Source organism: Rhipicephalus sanguineus, chromosome 8 (genome assembly GCF_013339695.2).
Source record: "Rhipicephalus sanguineus isolate Rsan-2018 chromosome 8, BIME_Rsan_1.4, whole genome shotgun sequence".
Taxonomy (NCBI): domain Eukaryota; kingdom Metazoa; phylum Arthropoda; class Arachnida; order Ixodida; family Ixodidae; genus Rhipicephalus; species Rhipicephalus sanguineus.
Genome location: NC_051183.1, coordinates 9,114,611 through 9,132,411, shown reverse-complemented (window position 1 = coordinate 9,132,411; position 17,801 = coordinate 9,114,611). Strand labels below are relative to the sequence as shown.

At 46.7% G+C, this 17,801-nt stretch overlaps 1 protein-coding gene across 1 annotated transcript in view; it reads left to right on the top strand.

The window, feature by feature from the left end:
• The window catches only part of LOC119401299 (thyrostimulin beta-5 subunit), a 51,502-nt gene that overhangs the window by 21,625 nt on the left and 12,076 nt on the right, over positions 1-17,801 (top strand). Inside the window, exon 2 of the mRNA XM_037667992.1 lies at positions 8,611-8,926. Within this exon, the coding sequence (XP_037523920.1) occupies positions 8,624-8,926 (303 nt within the window). The 5' untranslated portion in view covers positions 8,611-8,623. The remainder of the gene's footprint in view (positions 1-8,610; positions 8,927-17,801) is intronic.

Sequence of the window (17,801 nt, the reverse complement as noted above, 5' to 3'; positions counted from 1 at the left end):
AAAAAAAATAAGAGTGAAAAAGAAAGTAACAGATAACTAAACATAAAGGGAAAAAAGTTCCACAGCATAACAGTGAACATTGCATAGGAAAATTTGTAACACAGCCACGATGTAATGCAATTCCGTCATTATACATTATATAATAAAGACACAGGCGTGTGACAGTGCTATGAAAACGTAAACGTAATCGGATTGAAAAGAACCCATGCACGAGAATATTAAGAAAAAAAAATAAAATAAACTAAGCGCAGGGTGTACAAAAATGTTTCGTCAACTGAATGCAAAAACCGTCATGGTCTCTAAGCGAAGCAATGTTAACCGGTAGGCTGTTCCAGAGACGGATAGTGCGAGGTAACGGTGAAAAGTTAAATGATTGCGTCTCACCATATAGGCGGGCGTAGGTGAGAGTGTTGTGCAATCGTTCAAGTATGCATGGCTTCAGAACGGCGCAACAGGGCAGACAAAAAGACTAATGAACACACGAACACAAGCGAACACAAGCTTGTGTTCGTGTGTTCATTAGTCTTTTTGTCTGCTTTGTTGCGCCGTTCTGAGGCCATGCATCCGTACCAGCTAGCCCAATTGTCAGTGCTACTCAACGTGATTTCAAGTATGGTAGTTATAATTCGTCAGAGTGAATGACCTTATGAAACAATGACAGCAATGCAATATTATGGCGAGTATATAATGACTGTAATGATACTGTAGTTGTGAACATGAAACGGCTTGCCCTATTCGGAATGGTCTCTAATGCTTCGATTTAGTATTTCTGATGAAGTGACCAAATAGGAGACGCATACTCAAGCTGGGGTCGCACGAAAGTTAAATAAGCAAGTTTTCGCAAGGGGGGTGGCACGCTGCGCATGTTCCGGCGCAGAAATCCTAATGATTTGCATGAGAGAGAGAGAGAGAGAGAGAGAGAGAGATCTTTATTGAAAAGCAAAGAATTTAGCCGGCGTATGCAAATCGCTGACTTACTACTTGCGTGGGGAAGGGGATTGGGGAATGAAAGACAGGGAAAGAGAGAAAGAAAAAAATGATATATAATGATCAAATAGAATTAAAAATAAATTAAAAAGAAACAGACTGCGTTTTTTGTCTCTTGGGAGGGGACGAGCGCTGATAGAGTCTCTCATTGCGTGGTTTCAAGGTGCAACTAAAGTTTGTCGAGCTGACCGATACTGTCTAAATATGTGAATAGAAGCTTCATCGCACGCCTTTGTTGCGTGGGGCAGGCTAAAGGGCCCAAGACACAGTCAAATGATAAAGTTCTTTGGGTTATCGAATGCATGCAATGTTCATAGAGCGCACGCTCATCGGCATACGCTCGGCACTCAAATAAAGTAGGTTTCACAGTTTCAATGAAGCCACAGCTGTTGCAGTATGGGCTTGCTGCTTGACCGGAGCGGTGCCGTAAGCTGTTTCCATAAGCAGTATTTAGACGAAGACGATATGGTACGGAGTTTCCAGATGTCGAGGAATTCTGGATGTAACTCTTGTCCTGAGATGTCAGTCGATTGAGTAGAGGAAAGCATAATGATGTGTCGGAAGGTTCCAGAGCCTCTTCTTTTCTTCAGAAGCAAGTCTTTTAGCCAGCTGGCAAGCATCAGATTTGGTGAAGTAAGCTCGCTTATAATTTTGGTATTGAAGGCCTTTGCGTGTCGCGTCATCTGCTGTTTCGTTGGCCAGAATACCGCAATGAGCCGGTATCCACTGAAATGTGATAAAATGATCTGTGGTAATAGCCAAGTGGCGTAAGTATGCTATGTCGAATGAAACGGGGTGAAGATTTGTTTTCTTTAAGAGGTTGAACAATATCTGTTGTGCTCCCTTGGAGTCTGTGAAGATTACCCATCGGTCCAGCGTTCGGCGGAAGATATAGAGGACAGCGTCTTTGATGCCACGAAGCTCTGCTGTCGTCGAGGATGCCCTCCGCTGTAACCGATAAGAGAACATTTGTCTTGTAGATGGGGCATAAAGGTCATAGGAGAAAGTCTCCTGAGTGGTTGAGGCGTCAGTGTAAATATGAGAGTGCTGAGTATAGTGCTCGGCTAAGTAGATGAGCGCGGTCTGCAGCACCGCGGTCTGTGACATGAGTCCCTTTGCTCAATTGATGCCAGGTACAAATTGTTTTATATTTAGAGGCGAAAGTGTCCAGGGAGGAAATGTTGGAGGCATTCATTTCTGTGGCTGACTAATAGGAGTAAGTTGCAGCATTTGCACAGCTTCGCCGAATGCAGAATTGCTGTGGTTTAGATGGACGCGGTACAGAAAATGCCTCGTCCCTTGTAGGAGATGTCGAAGGTGAGTACGAGTGGTTTCTTGAATAAAGATGACCATCTATAGCGGAAGACATCCTGCTTCCGCTACGGTTCCCGAGGATGATGAGCTCTTCGGGAGGCCTAGACATATTCGTAGGCAGTTGTTTCGCGCGGCTTCTAGAATTCTCTTGTTTGTTGGTGATAATCTATGAAGCACCGGTAGGCAATAGCGCAAGGTTCGTTCAATATACGATTTCTAAAGCAGTACCATTGAGCGGCATGCACATCCCCATCGTGTTCCCAACATAGAGAGAGAGAGAGAAAGGTTAAGTGAAAGGCAGGGAGGTTAACCAGAAGTTTTTCGGTTTGCTACCCTGCACTGGGGAAGGGGTAAGGGGGATAGAAAGGTAAGGAAGAGAAAAAAAAAAGAGTAAGGAAAAAAAATGGGGGAAAACGCACACACTCTAGCACAGGAGCATCATAGTCGTTTAACGAGGTCGGTTGAGCGGAGAAACTTCAGCAACGCCTTCGTCGCTTTCTGGTTGGAAGCTAGAACGTTCCGGCACTCCAAGATTGATTGTTCCGAAAGCAGCTGGTCATGGAGGCGTGCTAGCGTTGCTGAGAGCTGTTGTCTCTGGGAACTATAATGAGGACAGTGACACAGGACGTGCGCAATGGTTTCCTCGCTGCCACAGTGAGCACAGGCAGCACTGTCTGCCATTCCGATTCGATAAGCAAAGCTGTTCGTGAAAGACACTCCAAGCCACAGGCGGCAGAGGACTGTTGTTTCGGATCGAGATAGTCCGGATGGAATTTGAAGTTGAAGTGATGGATCCAGACGGTGAAGGCGGGTATGCTGAAAACCGGACGTATTCCACATTGAATGCATTAGATCATGTGCGAGCGAGCGAATCTTTGACGCTGCATCGGTTCGTGATAATGGAATGGCTTCTTGCACGCCACCTGCATGAGCATTCTTTGCAGAACTATCGGCATGTTCGTTGCCGTCGATGCCACAGTGGCCTGGAAGCCACTGAAAAGTTATGTCATGCCCTTGGTCCTTTAATTCCTGGTAGGTTTTTTTTATTTCTAATACTAGCTGGTCTTGTGCACCACGACGTAAAGCTGATGACAGACACTGCAGGGCTGACTTCGAGTCTGTAAATATGCCCCATTTCTGTGGTGACTCTGGTTCAATTCTTCGAAGTGCACTACGGAGTGCCACAAGCTCCACAGCAGTCGACGTAGTCCTATGAGACGCTCTAAAATGATAGATTTCGGCTTTTGCAGGGAAGATAACAGCGCCTGCAGATCCCCTAACAGTTGTAGAGCCATCCGTGTAAAGTTTAACGTGCTCTGCATATTCCTCATGTAGCATCAGCAGAGACAGCTGCTTTAAAGCTGGCGACGAGAGATCTGCCTTCTTCCGAACCCCTGGCACTGTCAAACGAAGTTTAGGCTGTTCCAGGCACCAGGGGGGTGTCATGATTCTTTCAGGAAGTGTGTAGCCTGTTGGAAGGCACTCTCGGAAATTCGAAATCCTCTTGCAAAAGGAGGCACTGGGCCGATCTTCTGGAAGTGAGGCTAGGTGGTGGGCAGGGGCGCGAGCAAGGTGCCTAATGTGTGCCCTAAGCACCTCCAAGGTTATGTGAATGCTAGCCGGATGATCCTTTGCAATGGCAATAGTTTCCGCTGTTGACGCGCAGCGTGGCAGTCCGAGACAAACTGCACACTGCACACTGCAGATGCCTGTCTTGCAAAAGCTCTAAAGTGCAAAAATTGTGATGGCCCTCATGATGCCGCCTCCAAAACCTGCCCACGGATAAATTTGAAGAGTTGCGATGCTGCTGCTATTCTCGCTCGAAGTTTCTTCACCTGAGGAGACCAGGAGAGATTTCTGTCGATGGCTATTCCCAGAAATCGCTGAGACCGTGCACAGGTATGCGGCCGTCCACCGAGGAGGAGCGGATACTTCTCATTTTATTTCTTGTGAAAGCGATGGCTGTACTCTTTTCTGGTGAAAGGTGCAGACCTCGGGGAGCCAAATTCGCGAAGAGGTTCCGTAAAGATTTTTGAAGTCGTTGTTTGGTGATATAACGCGAACTTGAAGCGCTCCAGATAGATACGTCATTGGCGTAAGTCGTGACGTGTACTCCTCGCGGCAATGTCCTTGTTATGTGTATCAGGGTATACGGTTGAAAAGAAGCGGACGGAGCACAGCACCCTGGCGTACACCCTTCTCTACTGTGTGGGACCGTTTGGAGTGCTCAGGTATATTTTCCACTCTCTTAAATAGCTTTCTATCCATTTGTATAACTTTCCTTCGAGGCCAAGATTGTCCATGGCTACGAGAATGACATGGTGAAAGACTGAGTCAAAAGCTGCTTTCATGTCCGGGTTCCGGCAAGGAAAAAGGCTATCGGGATGCGCTCAGCGAAGAGGTCCTCTTCAAGTGAAGAGACAAAGGCGATGACATTGTCGATAGCCGACGTGCCTTGTCGAAACCTGTCCATTTGTTGGCGAAATTCTTTGCGGCTTTCTAGGAACCATGCCAGTCGTTTGTGAATCATCGGCTTCATGAGCTTGTCAACGCAACTCAGTAGGGCCACGGGCTGGAAAGAGGCGTAGCTTGTTGGCTGTTTACCAGGTTTCAAAATGGGCACGATTTCCGCCAGCTTCCATTCTGCGGGGACCTCACCGGACAATGATTTGGATGCACATACGCAAGTAATGTGCTCTGACCATGACCGGGCACGCCTAGATACTTATAGCTCGCAGTCGGCGATATAGCCCTATTTTTAATGTGGTAAGTAAACTATGACTTAAGGGGTTTGCGGGTGAAAGACATTATTTTACACTTTGACACGTGTAGTGTCATGAGTCTTGTATGTCTTTAGCACTGGTTTAGGTCTCGTTGAAGCGCGATATGATCATCAATGTTGGTTATTGGGCGGTAAATTATGCAATCGTCGGCGAATATTCGTATGCAAGAGGTTATGTTGTTAGTCAGATCATTTAACGAAAGGAATCAGGCGCAAAAGAGACGAACACGAGAAGTGACATGGACGAACGCCTACTGACAACTGATTTTATTCAAAGAAAACGGGAATACATATAGGCTCACATTTCGACAGCGCTAATCACATGGTGTTCTTAAAAGCGATAAAACTATACGTGGTGACGTGTCTTTAACAAAAAAGGACATGCGATCAATGACACGTGGTGTATAAGGCCAAAACATGAATATGAAAGAGCAACAATTGAATAAATGATAACAGCAACAAAAAATGCAAACAGATCACACGTAACCACCCATAAAAACATTTTTCCTCTTCCAGACATGCGCGGTCGGTATACCACCTAATGCGAGAAGTTACTTTAACCCAGTGCTTCTAAAAAGGAGATTTCGCATTCGTATAACACTTTTGATGGTTCGCTGACGCAGTTGACGCCCTTTCCTTTGATACAGAAGGCTTCTTTGAGCTCGCGTGCAACTTTGTCTCGACTCCTACCCAAAACCAAAGTTTCCTTTAGACGAGGAACGCACCCGCAGGCTTTACAATGTATTGCTAAATTGGACCCAGTACCTTTGTCAAGTGAACGCTCATGTTCTCTCAACCGCTCATTTAGACAACGCCCCGTTTGTCCTATGTAAATCTTATTGCATGACAGCGGGATCTGATACACCACATTTTCCTTGCACGTGACAAAAGGCCTTGCGTGCTGGGTTCCGCAGGTCTTCTTGTTTTCACTGCTGTTGTTAATTCGAGGGCACAGGGAAGCAAGTTTAAAAGGGGCTGAAAACACCACCGGAACCTTGTACTTATTTGCGACTTTCTTCAGGTTGTGAGCAACGCGGTGAGAGTAGGGTATTACTACCGGTCTCACACTCCTGTATTCTTCTGGTGTGTGTATTCTTGTTTGTTTGCCTTTAATTTTTTGGAGCAAGGACTCCACTATTGCTGTGAGCACTGTGTGAGGATAGCCTGCCTTTTTTAGTCGTTCAATCTGGTGTTGGTCAAAGAAGCCTTCTGTATCAAAGGAAAGGGCGTCAACTGCGTCAGCGAACCATCAAAAGTGTTATACGAATGCGAAATCTCCTTTTTAGAAGCACTGGGTTAAAGTAACTTCTCGCATTAGGTGGTATACCGACCGCGCATGTCTGGAAGAGGAAAAATGTTTTTTATGGGTGGTTACGTGTGATCTGTTTGCATTTTTTGTTGCTGTTATCATTTATTCAATTGTTGCTCTTTCATATTCATGTTGTTTTGGCCTTTTACACCACGTGTCATTGATCGCATGTCCTTTTTTGTTAAAGACACGTCACCACGTATAGTTTTATCGCTTTTAAGAACACCATGTGATTAGCGCTGTCGAAATGTGAGCCTATATGTATTCCCGTTTTCTTTGAATAAAATCAGTTGTCAGTAGGCGTTCGTCCATGTCACTTCTCGTGTTCGTCTCTTTTGCGCCTGATTCCTTTCGTTAAACATGCACCAACTAGCCCAGCAAAAAGTTCAGATCATTTATATGGATTAAGAAGAAAAAAAGGCCCAAGGACGCTTCCCGGCGGCACACCAGAAGAAACGACAGATTTGGAGGAAACGAAGTCATTCACAGAAATAAACTGCTCTCGATTAGATAGAAAGTTACGCAGCTATGAGAATTTAGAGGAGTCCAATTTTAAGGCTGAAAGTTTTGATATGAGGCGGCTATGTGCAACACAATCAAACGCTTTCGAAAAATCAAGGAATAAGTAGTCGGTTTGTAAGTAGTGATTCACGTTAAGGTGGATATCTGTTGTGAATTCGATTAACTGTGTCTCGCAAGAAAGGCCTTTTTTGAAACCGTGTTCATTCCGAAAAAAAAAAAAAAACTGCCAGACTCGAGATGTTTGCAAACATGCGAAGCAATGACGTGTTCAAGTAATCTGCAGCAAATGCAGGTAAGAGATGTAATTGTCACATCATGCATTTTTACTTCCATTTTTGTAAATCGGTCAATACTTCTGCTACTTTCCAGTCGGAGGGAAGCATACCGAACGATAAGGACTGCCCGAAGATGTGAAACAGGATGGTGCATGAAATAGAAGCGGTATTTTTATTATCTGATAATTTATTACATCAATGCCACACGATGAAGACACCTTAAGATTCTTTATTAGAGAAGCAATGTCCTTGACCGTGATGTTTATTGGTGCCATGTAATCGTAATCGAAATCAGGAACAAAGGATACCGTTGAGCTGTCCTTACTTGTGAATACGGACGGGAAAAAGGAATTCAAAACCGTAGAACACACTCTCTCAGGAAGAGCGACTGCATTTTCATTGTGTAAACCAATTTGGGTACTCCCTTGATTAGGGCTCAATGTTTTCCAAAACAGTTTGTTGAATTGTTCTTGAGTAATTGTGGAAGGTCATTTGAAAAGTACTTATCCTTTGCTGCGCATAGGGCAAAGCAATATGATTTAAGGTAGACTTTGTATTCAGTCCATGATGACGGAGTTCCTGTGCGTCTAGCATACTTATACAGCCGCTTTTTAAAAATTTTCATGCGCTTAAGAGTTTTTGTGAACCATGGATTAGATATGCAGTTACTGATTTTAATGCGAGAAATGTATGTCTATTAACGTGGACGTCTTTTCCTTAAACATCAAACAATTTCCTTCAACTGGTCGACGTTCCAAAAGACGGCAGCATTTCATGCTCCCAAAAGCTTTCCAGTTGAGTTTGATTACAACATAATTAATTGCCGTTATTATAAATACGAATTAGTTTTGGCACCATATTAGTAATAGGAGAAGGCATATTTAAGGTGAGTTGAAGCAAATTATGATCATGAATTTACTGACAAATATGAATTATGAATTGACTGACAAATAGATATATTAAGCGATTCGCGGATGATTGATCGAATGGTTGACTGACTGACTGATTGATCTGTAACGTGCCGTTATTAGGGACCCCAATTTTTCTTTATGGTCGATGGATCTGCCGCAAGGCCCATGTAACTAAAATTGCATAAGGACATCAAACTGAATTACTTACTTACTTAATTATTTATTTGTTTAATTTAATTTAATTTCATTCATTCAAGACAGTTCGTGTAAATTGTTTTAAGAGGCGTAGCAGAGGGCTCGAGAAATGCATGACTATGCTGCTATATGTACTACGCCGCTCGCTTGGATAAGGGCACGGGAGTTTGTGTGCCACCTTTTGCGCCTGCCCTGTTTTGCTCAAGATCCTCGCGCAAGTAGCCACTTAAAGCTTTTTCGCCTTAATAAATGTCGCAAAAATTGCCCAGCTTTCCGTAGTTACGTTTTGTCTCGTTCTGATCTTTTCTCTACCAGCATCCCTGTCGCTATGAGGAACGTCCGCGGGTCACTTCCGGTTCCTGTCGTGGCCTTGTGCTGGCTGCTGGTGGCGAGCTCCGTCGCGTCGACCAAGCGCCATGACGACGAAGACGAGCTGTCGTCGGTGGTGGTGAGCGGCGGCGGCCCAGTCGTCGTGGGCGGCGGAGGGGGGGACGCGGTGGACACGCTGACCACCATCGAATGCCACCGACGCGAATACTCGTTCCGAGCCACGCGCACCGACGCCAACGGGAACCGCTGTTGGGATGACGTCACCGCCATGTCCTGCTGGGGGCGCTGCGACTCCGGAGAGGTCAGTGCTGCCACCAAATGTCGCTGCGAACGTTTATTAAAGGGCCCCTAAGCCATCCAGAGGTCGAAATTTAGTTGTGGTGTCGCAGTTGTGCCCGAGTCTTCGACAAACCCGTAGCTGCGCGAATGTTTCGAAATGGTGACGTAGTAGCAGAGTTACACGCGTTTGATGATCTAAAAGACCGATATTCGGTATCCAAATGTTGTGTGACAAATCGGCAGTGCCGCAGCAGTTAGGCATGATCTAAATGTCACGGGACGGAAGTGGAATGTGTCATTAAGGGCGAAAGGAAATCTTCAAGTGACGCAGCGGAAATGTGGGAAGAAGCACAATATGAGCTGCGGAGCTATAAAGGTCCGCAGCGTAATGTTAACGCATTTATCTCGCACTCCGTTCTAAATTTTTGCTGTATTTTTATAAGTCTCGATGCAGCTAATGGAGATTGCAATGAGAACCTTGTTGAAACAGCGAGAGTCGTAGAGATGACAGTGACGTCCTAAACGCGTCTCGTTCATCTGCTGCGCTTCCTTTCTGAATCGTGTCACAAGCCCCAGGGATACTCGACGAAAGCTCGGGCTGATGTGCTGGATGGAGATCTCGTGTTCTGGCGCAGAATGGAGAATATAACGACTGAGTAGTCGTTACTTTCATCGTTTAGTTTCACATCCGACTGCTTTCCGCCATGCACGGAATGACTTGGCACCTATGGAGTGTCGCGTGTAAAAAAAGACGAAGAAAGGAAAGAAAGCTGCTTTGACGCATCGTTCTTTTTGATAACAGCATTCCCCCCATGCATGTGCGGCCCGCCTATCCGCCTTGCTCGTTCTGGGTGCAATGCGCCATCACATGTCGGTATACCTGTGCGCATATACAGGGGCGTAGCCAGAAATTTTTTTCGGGGGGAGGGGGGGTTCAACCATACTTTATGTATGTTCGTGCGTGCGTTTGTATGTGTGCGTGCCTATATACGCAAGCAAAATTGAAAAATTTCGGGGGGGGGGGGGGTTTGAACCTCCCCAACCCCCCCTTGGCTACGCCCCTGCGCATATACGTGCACAAAGTACATACACTGCTTTCGTGATCACGCCTGAAGAGGTCAGAAGAAATAATACTGTTCACTGGAACCCCTTTCTAAGGAAATTGCTCGTGTCGGCAAGGAAACGGATACATTATTCTCACCACTGGCGTAGCCAGTAAGGGGGATACTGAGGGGGGTTAGCCCCGCCCTTTCGCCCCATTGGAAAAAGTTCTAACTACGCCCCTGATTTTCGCACAGGTATCCTTTCGCTGCTGCGACGTAGCTCGCCCCTGTTCCTATCATTGGCGCAGGAGCGAGTGGTTCCTCCCGTCACCCCGAAGTTTACATTTTTTAGTTATATATACTGTCACCGTACGACGCGAACAGTCACACATACAACTCATACAAACGCACACACATGAATATACATTAAGGTGGCTCGGACCCCTCCCGAAAAAAAATCTGAGCTGCGCCCCTGGTCCCTCTATATATGTTACCTCAGCCCACCCTCCCTTCCGCGAAGGCCCAGTCGTGTTTAGCATTCATTCATTCATTCATTCATTCATTCATTCATTCATTAGGCGAGCACCACCTTTATACGCCATTACACGCATAGCAATAAACGCTGTGCGCAGGAAGTTCTGTGGGCAAAGTGCACAACTCCGCGCGTTTCATAGCGGTGTTTCGTCGGTCGATGCAAGTGCGAGCAGAGCAAGAGCACGCACGTCAAGCGTCGCGGCGCTTTAAATGAAGAACAAAGGAACGAAGAGAACCAAATGCTAATAGATATAGAAGAGCATATTCACAGCCATATGACAGAATTGTTCATCTCTAAGCCACAGAAACTAGGTTTAAATGCACATATATACCCCATAAAGTGGACGGGAGGATGACCGCCGCCGTAGCTCAGTGGTAGAGCATCGGACGCGTTATTCGAAGGTCGCAGGTTCGGTCCCTGCCGGCGGCAGGTTATCTTTTCGTCCACTTTACTTTCTTCACATTTATATTCTAAATACTACAGATAACACCCCCTATACTTTCCTTGGCGTTATTGTCTGTTAGTTTTCATTATTATTCCGCATAAAACTGAAAGAAATCGCATTGCGGGTGCCGAAACAAAAACAAAAAAGAATGAGCTACTTCCTGGTGGGAACACATCTGCTACAATAAGTCTCTCTGGCCTTCGCAGCGATGACTGCTAAGCATGGAATGGAGTCGCGCGTGCCTGTATCTCGATGGCTCACCCACCTCCACCAGCCTATACGTAATAACACGCGCTGCTTCCGATCAGTTTTTCCCACCCATGCCATGTATCGTTTCTTGCGGCAATATCTCTCATCGTGTACGTCTCGTTATACACGGCAGCAGCGACATAGTTCCCCGTTCTTCGCGAGAGCTCTACTTGGCTATCCACTCCACGTGGGATTTAGCGGGGCCTTCCTTCGTTTGCCGTACACTTCTTCGCCAGTGTAGCCGTTGGCGGCATATTGGTAGCGCGTATGGCATTCCATTAGAAACGGTACAACATTGCCATAGGCGCAATATGGATGCAGCTATCCACGGTGTAACGCTTAGAGGACATTAAATGCTGTGCCTCAGGCTCAGCATTTAATGTATAATAATAAACGTTGATGTTTTACGTCTCAAAACCACGATGTGATTATGAGGCACGCTGTAGTGGAGGGCTCCGGAAATTTCGGCCACCTTAGGTTCTTTAACGTGTACCTAAATCTAAATACAAGAGCTTCGAGCATTTTGCCTCCATCAAAATGCGGCCGCCGCGGCCGAGATTCGGTCCCGCGACCTTCGGGTCAGCAGTCAAGCACCATAAGAGCTTTGTGTCCCGTTCTACCGCGTTGCGGGCCACATTCGCATCGCCTTCTCATTGGCTTGCCATTCTTCGCTTCGCGGTGGACACCGCAATCGCACCATTAGGAAAGGAACGTCTGTGTGCGTGACATTTGCCTCTGTAAACGCTCCTGGAGCGCATAATGCAAGTACAGTTGCGTAATATCTACTACGCCATGCATAATGCACCATCTTGCGAAGTACCCGCGTCTGTAAGGCAGTACGTGCACCTACGCAGCTGCTCACTTTGTTGATGCTGTTGCTGCTGATTATGAAAAGTTATTTCATAGCAGCTGATACAAACTCGTGACCAAGGTGAGTATTGGTTATTTTACATTCAAACTAAGTTGACGTCAATGTCGCGATGGGCTCCGTATTGCGCTCAGTTGCGCGGCGTGCACTTCAAAAATGATTTTAACCCTTCCAGACGCGACCTGTGAAGAACTTACACAACATTGTTGCATGGCACTCGATATTGTTACAACAAAATATTGTCATAATACGTTCATTGATGCGTTTTATACTGATTAAGTTTAATTAAATTGTAAATAAATATCTATTTATCTTGGAGTCACTCATGTTCTCTTTTTGCAGAAGAGTCAGATCTCAGGCTACAAACATAGTACAAGCTTGTTTTCGGTTACGTTCATTTTGAGCAAAGAAAAATTATACTTCTGACATTGCTCGCGGAAAGCGGCACGTCCAACGACTCGTCGAACATGGTAGTGCCTTCAGCAAAGTGATCATATGCAGCATTACAGTGGAAAAATGAAGTCAAATGAAGACATTTATTACGCAGGAGGTCCATTTTATCCACACCTCTATGTTTCTTGCTCTTTCTTAGCGACTTGTCGACGCAACTAGCAAAAACAAGTGGTGTACACAATTGTGTACAAAGTTTCTCAAACGGTCAAATAGTCTAATCGTTGGTATTTTGCAGATGAAGTGTGTGTATCCACACAAGTCGCAAGTTATCTCGTCTTCAAAATTCCGTGTCATAACTCTTTTGAACAATTTATTTAAAGCCGTCATTCGTCGAGGAACTTCGTTGGGCTAAATAGGGCAACATATCCCGTGAATGTGTCCTTTTATTATTACGTGGAACGCAAGGATGTCACGCCGGCTTTAAAATCATGGGCGTTTTTTTAGCAAAAGAAGCTTTGATCGTGCCGCCTATTCTCATGTTCGCCGCCTCGGACGGATTCTTCGCGCAATTTCAGCAATTCGGCCCCTTTCGCTAAGCTGAGCGTTGATGTGGGCCTTTCCTTAAGTAACATTTTCAAGTAGGAGTGTGCCCGCTAGTTCATTTTTTTTCTTTCTCTTTGTATTCGCTCTGTCTGCGTCGAAGAACTTGAAAACCCTTTATTGAATGATGTAGGGCCAGCTGATGGCCCGATTTTGTCTTTGTTTTCCCAAAGTGCCACTGCCGCTTCCTGATGCACCCAACGCGCATGCCTGGCGTGCTTTTCGTTCATGCTGCGCCTTTTTAGAAAGCTTTAGCGCCCGGCTCCCAAAGCGGCTTGCGTGTGAGCATGAATTGGCGAGCGCGAACCAATACAGGCATTTGCCGATAATCCGCTCTCTATTCATTAGTGTCCATTTAAAAGCTACACGCCCTGTCATTACGGCAACCTCGCACGATGATGTTCGTTCGCAGCCTGCGTTTCGAGTGTGCATAGCAGGCCGGCACAATCATGTATGTAGCGTTTACCGGAACCAACTTCATGACGAGGAAACAGCCGGAGCGCTCTGCGATGCAGGGCACGTTACGCAAACGGCCGAAAAGTGCAGCAGGCCTCGAGTAGCGTTACGTAAGCGTGACTGACCGCGCGCTCGCAATAACAGCAGCACCGTCCACGATCGCTTGGAGAACGCTGGCAGTAAGCGTGATATTGCGGGTTCGCGTTGCGCGCATCACTCGAGGGAACTTTAGACTGAGTGATGTCAACAAGCGTGATTGCTGAGCGTGTAAACGAGCGACCAAAATTACTCGCGTTTTGTGCTTGGGCGACAGTCAGTCAGTCAGTCAGTCAGTCAGTCAGTCAGTCAGTCAGTCAGTCAGTCAGTCAGTCAGTCAGTCAGTCAGTCAGTCAGTCAGTCAGTCAGTCATAAGTCAGTCAGTCAGTCAGTCAGTCAGTCAGTCAGTCAGTCAGTCAGTCAGTCAGTCAGTCAGTCAGTTCAGTCAGTCAGTCAGGTCAGTCAGTCAGTCAGTCAGTTCAGTCAGTCAGTCAGTGTCAGTCAGTCAGTCAGTCAGTCATCAGTCAGTCCAGTCAGTCAGTCAGTCAGTCAGTCAGTCAGTCAGTCAGTCAGTCAGTCAGTCAGTCAGTCAGTCAGTCAGTCAGTCAGTCAGTCAGTCAGTCAGTCAGTCAGTCAGTCAGTCAGTCAGTCAGTCAGTCAGTCAGTCAGTCAGTCAGTCAGTCAGTCAGTCAGTCAGTCACAGTCAGTCAGTCAGTCAGTCAGTCAGTCAGTCAGTCAGTCAGTCAGTCAGTCAGTCATCAGTCAGTCAGTCAGAAGTCATTCAGTCAGTCAGTCAGTCAGTCGGCAGTACAGTCAGTCAGTCAGTCAGTCAGTCAGTCAGTCAGTCAGGTCAGTCAGCAGTCATTAGTCAGTCAGTCAGTCAGTCAGTCAGTCAGTCAGTCAGTCAGTCGCAGTCAGTCAGTCAGTCAGTCAGTCATCAGTAAGTCAGTCAGTCAGTCAGTCAGTCCAGTCAGTCAGTCAGTCAGCAGTCAGTGTCAGTCAGTCAGTCGTCAGTCAGTCAGTCAGTCAGTCAGTCTCAGTCAGTCAGTCAGTCAGTCAGTAGTCAGTCAGTCAGTCAGTCAGTCAGTCAGTCAGTCAGTCAGTCAGTCAGTCAGTCAGTCAGTCAGTCAGTCAGTCAGTCAGTCAGGTCAGTCAGTCAGTCAGTCAGTCAGTCAGGTCAGTCAGTCCAGTCAGTCAGTCAGTCAGTCAGTCAGTCAGTCAGTCAGTCAGTCAGTCAGTCAGAGTCAGTCAGTCAGTCAGGTCAGTATCAGTCAGTCAGTCAGTCCAGTCAGTCAGTCAGTCAGTCAGTCAGTCAGTCAGTCAGTCAGTCAGTCAGTCAGTCAGTCAGTCAGTCAGTCAGTCAGTCAGTCAGTCAGTCAGTCAGTCAGTCAGTCAGTCAGTCAGTCAGTCAGTCAGCGTCAGTCAGGTCAGTCAGTCAGTCAGTCAGTCAGTCAGTCAGTCAGTCAGCAGTCAGTCAGTCAGTCAGTCAGTCAGTCAGTCAGTCAGTCAGTCAGTCAGTCAGTCAGTCAGTCAGTCAGTCAGTCAGTCAGTCAGTCAGTCAGTCAGTCAGTCAGTCAGTCAGTCAGTCAGTCAGTCAGTCAGTCAGTCAGTCAGTCAGTCAGTCAGCAGTCAGTCAGTCAGTCAGTCAGTCAGTCAGTCAGTCAGTCAGTCAGTCAGTCAGTCAGTCGTCAGTCAGTCAGTCAGTCAGTCAGTCAGTTCAGTCAGTCAGTCAGTCAGTCAGTCAGTCAGGTCAGTCAGTCAGTCAGTCAGCCGTCAGTCAGTCAGGTCAGTCAGGTCAGTCAGTCAGGTCAGTCAGTCAGGTCAGTCAGTCAGGTCAGTCAGTCAGGTCTGTCTGTCTGTCTGTCTGTCTGTCTGTCTGCCTTGATCCCCTCCTTAACTTGGTGTAGACCAAGATTGGCATCTGAGGGTAAGAGGGTTGGACGAATATGACGAATAGACAAGGAAGTGCATAGAGAAAGAAAGAAATAGAAATTTACGGAGACATAAAAAAGACAGAAAAAACAGAGAAAGAGAACGAAAGAGAGAACTAAAGAGAAACAAGGAAGGCTGCCCAGCTCCGCACTTCCTTCACCACTACAGTGCGGAGATGCCTTAATTTTCTCGGCTTCATTTGGCTGCCGACGGCTTTTCGTTCAAGTCGCACGTTTAAGGCTTCGCCTTATGAAGCATTGCATGCATAAACCGGAGAATATTAACCGTGTCTTCATGTTGTCGTTCGATGGAGATTAGGCACAGCTCGTCGCGTGGCTAACGACTCGAGAGAACGCACTTGGAAACTGAAGTACGCTGACATTTGGCGTCGCATGTGGGTGGGGTTAACAACATTTGTTTGTTAGCGGGAAACGAAAAGTTAATCAAAGGAATACACGCCAAGGGTCACCTCCAGATTCTTTTTGTTTTACTTGTGGAGTAGCTTAGCTGACGTCGCCTCGCGTCGGTGTCACGCAGGTCCCACGTTTGATAGAGATAAGCCGAGCAGGCTGCAAGTTTGGAACGCCAGCGTCGCCGAAGGGCTCATTCGTCTGTCCGAGCCAGCGAAGCTAGAGTCACTGTATATGCTACCTTTAGGTAACAGAGTAGCGCATAGATCCGGCTAGCAACCACAGCTATGCGGTGAAGTCGCACTCAATTTTGCAGGCGACATGCCTACCGCGTCGCTGATAAACATGTCTGGCGTGTCGAAGGCCGGCGATAAACATTGGCTGTCGATGACTAGTGTTAATTGAGTGAGCTGCAGCGGCAGCGTCGAGAAATACAAAAATTGGCCCGAGCGTCAGCTTCTCCGCAATGCATGGTTGCTAGCGGCGTTTGGAAAACAGATGCGCAACTCTGCTACCTAAAGGTAGCATATACAGTAACTCTAAGCGAAGCGGAAGCGAAACGCCAGCGTCGGGAGTTAGCCGCACCGCCTTTTGGAGCAGCAAACAGTTGAAAAACTGTAGAAAGGAGTCCATATAAAGAAAATAGATAATCGCAAAAGAAATAATGTAATCACGAGAAAAGAACAGAAAAGGATATAAAATATCACAGAATAACACGAAAAGAACATAAAACAGCAGAAAAGAGCACATAAACAGACGATATACACAAGGGAAACACAGGCGCGATCAAAGCTCCGCAGTTCGTAGAGCTTTCACTTGGGCTAGAACCAGGGGCGTAGCCAGCAATTTTTTTTTTTTTTTTTTTGGGGGGGGGTGTTCGTGTGTGCGTTTGTATGTGTGCGTGTATATACACGCAAGCAAAACTGAAAAATTTCGGGGAACCCCCCCCCCCCCCCCCCCTGGCTACGCCCCTGGCTAGAACTGGTTTATATTATTTTATTTCTTAATACACAACAGGAGCTCTTGTGATGCGTACACATGACGAAAGCTAATCATTCCATGAGACCGAAACAACACGAGCGCATACTCTCAACCGGTTTATGAGAAACAAGAACGACACCTCATCGTCATCATCATCAATACGACCACTTCACCTACCACCAAGTGGGCTTGCGACGACGATGAATTTAGGTGTCGTTCCTGATAAACCAGTTGAGAGTTGGTGCGTGTATTGCTTCTTCGTCCTCGTCTAGTGTTGCGCACTGAATGACGAACCAACTCGCCTATATATACTGTCCATTCTTTCGCCCAGCTTGCTGTTTTGCTAAGGAAGCGAAGCTCTCCCGCGACCTTACGCAAACGAGCTGGAATATCAGAGCATGCGTTGCATCAACAAAGGTTCTGAGCCAGTGTCACGACCGCAAATGTGAAACAAAAAGTTTACTGCCTGAACAGGGCGTCTTCAGCGCACTCTGCACTTCGAGTGGGAAGCAACTTCATCCGGCTGTGTTCCCCCCGCTCGAGACCATCGGGGTCGCCCCACTCAGTCGTGAACTAGCCAAAAACGGGCCACAGTCTAGTGAAGCCGGTGAGAGCAGGGCAACACGTGACCTTTCGGTGGCGGTGCATGCTAGGCCTATCGGGAATACCTCGTCATTCTGACCACGTCACCGCTAAACTCGTTAGAGAGCGGTGCGCATCTGTTTGACAAATATTAGGAAGAAGATGCGAGGCCTGGTGATCTCATTACCTTGGTTGTATAGATTTTTTTTTGTTCTTGTCGCTATTGTTTGCGCGAGAAGGAAACACGCGAGCACTGATCCGTAGCTTTTACTCTTGCTTGCATTAACGTCAATCGAAACTATACACAGTGCTGAGTGACCTTTGCGTGGCATCCGATATGCTAGGCGGCTGCGAATACGCTATCGGT